Source organism: Oncorhynchus kisutch, unplaced genomic scaffold (genome assembly GCF_002021735.2).
Source record: "Oncorhynchus kisutch isolate 150728-3 unplaced genomic scaffold, Okis_V2 scaffold1632, whole genome shotgun sequence".
In the NCBI taxonomy this organism is placed as follows: Eukaryota; Metazoa; Chordata; class Actinopteri; order Salmoniformes; family Salmonidae; genus Oncorhynchus; species Oncorhynchus kisutch.
In genome coordinates, this window is record NW_022263577.1 from 39,146 (window position 1) to 45,145 (window position 6,000).

At 39.2% G+C, this 6,000-nt stretch overlaps 1 protein-coding gene across 3 annotated transcripts; it reads right to left on the reverse strand.

The window, feature by feature from the left end:
- Positions 1 to 47: 47 nt before the first annotated feature.
- LOC109879470 (zymogen granule membrane protein 16) lies at positions 48 to 2,940 on the reverse strand. 3 transcript variants are annotated; one of them, XM_031818814.1, is made up of 5 exons: positions 2,825 to 2,940; positions 2,492 to 2,509; positions 2,293 to 2,345; positions 1,848 to 2,016; positions 48 to 943 (listed from the first exon to the last, which is right to left on the reverse strand). In XM_031818814.1, the coding sequence occupies exons 3-5, from the start codon at positions 2,342 to 2,344 to the stop codon at positions 577 to 579; spliced, it is 588 nt and encodes a 195-aa protein (XP_031674674.1). In that variant the 5' UTR covers position 2,345; positions 2,492 to 2,509; positions 2,825 to 2,940; the 3' UTR covers positions 48 to 576. The 3 variants fall into 3 exon arrangements, with proteins under 3 accessions (XP_031674674.1, XP_020327227.2, XP_031674673.1); XM_020471638.2 differs by having other exon boundaries at positions 2,821 to 2,935; XM_031818813.1 differs by having other exon boundaries at positions 2,293 to 2,509; positions 2,825 to 2,886.
- Between the last annotated feature and the right edge of the window lie 3,060 nt (positions 2,941 to 6,000).

Genomic DNA, 6,000 nt, shown 5'->3' on the forward strand with positions numbered 1-6,000 from the left:
GGTCACTACTGTATGTATATGCTTATCAAAAGGAATACAATGGAATATAATGATTAAAGATATGCTTTTTATTCAAATGTCCATAAGCAGATGTAGCAGAAAAGGAACAACAAACAACAAATGCAGCGTGTATAAAATAGTGAAGGTGAAACTCCCTGAAACACTATTATCTCCCCATAATATTTGATTGTTCCATTAATCAAATATATAATTAATCCTTTAAATCCCATATGATTCTTTCCTTTATTGTGATAAAATGTGATAACAACGCATGTGGTCTGTGACCCAAGCTGACAGGACTGTTTGAATATTCCTATCTTATGGATGCTTCATGAGAATTTGAACTAAATGAATTTTGAATATGTTAAGAAATATTTTATTACTGCTTCAAGTGAGGAATCACCTCAAAAGTACTTCCAAAGTACTCAAAACATTCAAATTCATTCAGTGAAATAAAAAACAGATAGTGAAATAACAACAGTTCTGTCAGCGTCTGTCAAGCAACCGTCCAACATACAGGGTCAGTTTCCTGGACCCAGATTAAGTTTACTCCTGGACTAAAATGCATTTTTCCCCCTAATAAATAGGAGTTACTGTTTCCAGTGCTGTTTCCAGAGTACTGTTTCCAGCCCCTTCCATGTCCACCAATCCCCAGTGGGCTCCGATGGAGGTGATTCCAGCACCGTTGAAGCGACCGCTGAGGATCCTCAGCTCATTGCCCATGTTGGTTGGGTAGAAGTTGAAGGAGACTTGGTTGGGCATGCCGGCTGACAGAGTGCGCCCCATGTTGGTGGTTAACACCAGGTAGCAGATGTAGTCTGCTGGGTTGTACTTCCCAGACACCTCGACGATGGCCTCATCATTAAACAGCTCCATCACCTGCTTTACACTCCCTTCGTTACCGAACACAGGAGACCAGGTGTTGCCGTATCTCAGCTGGAACCTAAAACAGAGGAAGCTTTTCACGTTGGTTGTGTTTTGATAAGGCACATTCAGACCGAGACAGCAGGTAGCGTCAGAGAATATCAAGGAATTACATGTTCCATTGTACTCTGGGTTAGATACGATAACAATATTGTTTGGTCATAAACTGAATATGTAATAAACACAACAAAGAAAGAAAGGAAGAAAGAAAGTCTGTTGGGTAGTGTAGTTGGACTGAGTCAGTGGTGTTTGTTGGGTAGTGTAGTTGGACTGAGTCAGTGGTGTTTGTTGGGTAGTGTAGTTGGACTGAGTCAGTGGTGTTTGTTGGGTAGTGTAGTTGGACTGAGTCAGTGGTGTTTGTTGGGTAGTGTAGTTGGACTGAGTCAGTGGTGTTTGTTGGGTAGTGTCGTTGGACTGAGTCAGTGGTGTTTGTTGGGTAGTGTAGTTGGACTGAGTCAGTGGTGTTTGTTGGGTAGTGTAGTTGGACTGAGTCAGTGGTGTTTGTTGGGTAGTGTAGTTGGACTGAGTCAGTGGTGTTTGTTGGGTAGTGTAGTTGGACTGAGTCAGTGGTGTTTGTTGAGTAGTGTAGTTGGACTGAGTCAGTGGTGTTTGTTGGGTAGTGTAGTTGGACTGAGTCAGTGGTGTTTGTTGGGTAGTGTAGTTGGACTGAGTCAGTGGTGTTTGTTGAGTAGTGTAGTTGGACTGAGTCAGTGGTGTTTGTTGGGTAGTGTAGTTGGACTGAGTCAGTGGTGTTTGTTGGGTAGTGTAGTTGGACTGAGTCAGTGGTGTTTGTTGGGTAGTGTAGTTGGACTGAGTCAGTGGTGTTTGTTGGGTAGTGTAGTTGGACTGAGTCAGTGGTGTCTGTTTGGTAGTGTAGTTGGACTGAGTCAGTGGTGTCTGTTCATGGGTCAGAGTCTGCTCACCCGCTGATGTAGTTGTTGCTGTTGTAGTTGTTGTAGTAGTAGTAGTAGTAGTAGTTGTTGTTGGTCTCCCACACTCTGACTCCCGTAATGCGCCCCTCACCGTAGGAAGCAAATGGGGTGCCAACTCCCTGACCCACCGCAGAGGAATACGAGTACGGGTCTTTGATGGCTAAAATAACATGGCCAATATGTTTACTATATTTACTATATTAATAATACATCTTTATATATACAACATTTTATTTTTATCAACACATTTCTGAAAGATATTTACATTATGAATAAAGTGCAGATGAATTAACTAAAGTACATTCTGCAATGATTTAATCCATAAGTTTATGTCTCAAAGAAGAACTCCTAAGTCTAACTGAAAAAGACAAATTGGTAAAAGCACAAAAGCTATTATTTTATCATTATAATTCAGAATTGTATTTTTATAACTCACGCAAAGCCAAGCAGCCAGCCAAGAACATTGTGACAACCAGGATTAAGAACATTCTGCAAAAGTGAGGCATCAACACTTAAGACCTTTAATTTCAGTCAATTTCACTCTCATTCCGTTTCACTTTAAATGGTAAAACTTGAAATAATGTAGTTAATAATGTTTTTCATAGTAGTTTGTCAAAACAAATAAGTCATTTTACCTGTCAGGTCAGTGTTTCCTAGGAGGGAGAAGAAAATAACCTTTTGAATTGTGACGTAACAAACAGCAAACCATTCTTGAATGTGAAATGTAAACGGCTCTATAAAGTTGAACCTACTCTTGTTTACTACAATCACTCTTGCAGTGCTAAGCTACTGTCACATTAAAAATAATGTCAGATCATTGAATTAAAATTTAGTGGCAAAAGGGCCAAAATGTTTGTGCCCAAGTACCAAGAAATAATGAGTATTACCTTCATAACATTTCCCACACCAGTATTATGCATTAAAAACAAGTGCACATTTTCTATTTAGTTAGTTGTGTAGTTACCCACAGTGCTATCTTGAGATGTGTGTGAAAACCTGTAAAAGCTTCTTGTCTCTCTGTCTCTGCCAGGTCCTTCTAGTCTACTGATTCCTCTAAGAACTGCATTTATACCTGCTGAACATTCCATCAGTTCTAGATGGAAGGAGCATGACAAAGAACACCTTTAGTCAGTCACTATTGAGAAGTCAGACATTGTTTTCTAATTGGTCGAGGCTACATTGGGAGGGAGTATCAAGGAATGTTATAAGGAAATAATAATTGTGTTCTTTTGAATTTGTAACAAATTAATGATCTGAAATAGGGATTAAAAAAAAGATACAATCTAACAACCGAACAAATAAAATAAAATACCAACATCGTATGAATGTGTTCAGTCTTCAGTTATTTAATTACACCAAGAGGAACTCCTTCCCTTCAAACATTAACATGCTGAAAAAGACATGTGGATCTGATCATTAACAAGGTGCTTAGTTCATTGGTTTGCTCAAATACCTACAGTATTTTATTGTAGAATATTTGTTTCAGTACATGTATTTCAATTTAATTCTAGATGTGCAGACAAGATTCAACATTTTCCGTCTACATTATTTCAATACTCACATCTTCATTAAATCACTGGCAACCTGTTCATGTTACTACAGGAAAACAATATGATTTCATATTCTGCAGATTAACCAGATAAATATCAGTAGAAGTTACAAAGTGAGAAAATAAACTTTTGTATACAGATGACAAGGTGAAATACCCTGAGGCACTTGTGACTACCTATCCATAATATTTGATAGTTCAATTAACACGTTAATACAAATATATAATGTAGGACCTAATTTATCAAAAATAAAGGTCAATATAAATCTAAATTGCTATATTAACTACCTTTGTGTATGTAAGTTGAGTTATCTTTTTTATTTTAGTTGGGGAAGAACATGAATTTATCTCAATAACTACCCATTGGGCACACACTGGTTGAATCAACGTTGTTTCCGCGGAATTTCAATTAAATGAACCAATGTGGAATAGACGTTGAATTGACGTCTTTGCCCAGTTGGTAGCTTCCCTTACAAAACATTTGTTTGCTGTATAACGCTAAGATAACAAGCTGAACTAATGTATATTAAATGTATTCTGATAAACTCATACATACTCATCTTTTCATTTGTTGTGGTAAATACAACCTTCAATAATGCATGTGACCTGTATGTGACTCTTCTCCTTCAAAGGCGTAACCTCAAAAAGAAAAGTGTGCATATTTAGAAAATACTCAATAATATTCTAAACATTCAAATTCATTAAAAACTTCTAAAGGATCGGTGTCCCACTAGCAGGACAACTTCCAGGGAAACTGGAGGGCGCGCAATTCAAATAAATAATCATGAATATTATGGATTTTAAACATTTATGTACATATAGTGTGTTATATCAGCTGAAAGCTTCAATTCTTGAATACATTCACATAACTATGAACTATTCACTTAATTTTTGAAAATCTTCCTCTGATTTGTCATCCAAAGGGGCCCAGCTATAACATGTAGTGTTGTTTTGTTAGATACAATCCTTCTTTATATCCCAAAAAGTCTGTCTTGTTGGCTCCATCGATTTGAGTAATCAACTCATTCAACTTGCAGAGAAAGGAATCCGAAAATCTACCCCTAAACTTTGTTTCAACAAGTCAAAATTAGTTTCTATTTACTCCTCAGATACCCTAAAATGTAATCAAACTATAATATTTATTTTGGAAATGCTCAAAGGAGAATCTCCATTAATAGGAACTAGTCCAGGACTAGGCTTAATCTGTTTCCGGGGAACCAACCCAAAGAGCAAGACATACTTTTTTTTCTCCAATTAAGAGAAGGTGCTGTTTCCAGCCTCTTCCAAGTACACCAATCCCCAGTGGGCTCCATTGGAGGTGTTTCCAGCCTCTTCCAAGTACACCAATCACCAGTGGGCTACGATGGAGTTGTTTCCAGCCTCTTCCAAGTACACCAATCCCCAGTGGGCTCCATTGGAGGTGTTTCCAGCCTCTTCCAAGTACACCAATCCCCAGTGGGCTCCATTGGAGGTGTTTCCAGCCTCTTCCAAGTACACCAATCCCCAGTGGGCTCCATTGGAGGTGTTTCCAGCCTCTTCCAAGTCCACCAATCCCCAGTGGGCTCCATTGGAGGTGATGCCGGCACCCGTTGAAGCGACCGCTTCAGCCTCAGCTCATTTCCCATGTGGGTTGGGTAGAAGTTGAAGGAGACTTGGAAAGTCTGGCTGGCCAACAGAGAGAGCCCCCGGTTGGTGCTGAACACCAAGGTGTAGATGTATTTTAGAGGGTTGTACTTCCCAAACACCTGGACAATGGCTCCATCTCCTGCTCTTCACCAACTTCGCAACCAAACACAGGAGACCAGTTGTAGCCGTATCTCAGCTAGAACCTCAGAACCAGAGCAGGATTTTCACAATAAATATAGAAAGAGTGTGTCTGTTGGGTAGTGTAGTTTGACTGAGTGAGTAGTGAGAAATTGGGTAGTGTTGTTGGACTGAGTCATGGTGTCTGTTGGGTAGTGTTGTTGGACTGAGCCGTGGTGTCTGTTGGGTAGTGTAGTTGGACTGAGTCAGTGGTGTCTGTTCATGGGTCAGGGTCTGCTCACCCGCTGATGTAGGCGTTTCTGTTGTAGTAGTAGTAGTAGTAGTAGTAGTAATAGTAGTAGTTGATGTTCTCCCACACTCTGACCACTGTGATGCGTCCCTCACCGTAGGAAGCAAATGCGGTGCCACCTCCCTGAACCACCGCAGAGGAATACGAGTGTGGGTCTTTCATGGATAAAATAACATGGGCATTATATTTACTATATTAATAATAAAAATGTATGTATACATCATTTTAGTTTTACCAACACATTTCTCAAAGATCTTTTCATTATGATTAAAGTGCAGATGAATTTACTAAAGTACATTCTGCAATGCTGTAATCCATCAGAGGTTGTCTCAAAGAATACCTCCTAAGTCTAACTGAAAAAGACAAGTTGATGAAAGCAGAAAAGCTATTATTTAATTATTTAATTATTATTCACAATTGTATTTTTATTACTCATGCATTGCCAAGCAGCTGGCCAAGAACACTGACAAACAGTGGAGGCTGCTGAGGGAAGGACAGCTCCAAATAATGGTTGGAACTGAGCAAATGGAATGGTATCAAGC

What these genes read in the sequence shown, in the direction of transcription:
- LOC109879470 (XM_031818813.1), bottom strand. Translation starts at nt 2,362, where the DNA reads ATGCCTCACTTTTGCAGAATGTTCTTAATCCTGGTTGTCACAATGTTC. An exon ending in GGCTGGCTGCTTGGCTTTGC is followed by an intron (nt 2,017 to 2,292) that starts GTGAGTTATAAA and finishes ATGTTATTTTAG; the next exon opens with CCATCAAAGACCCGTACTCG. An exon ending in AGCAACAACTACATCAGCGG is followed by an intron (nt 944 to 1,847) that starts GTGAGCAGACTC and finishes CCTCTGTTTTAG; the next exon opens with GTTCCAGCTGAGATACGGCA.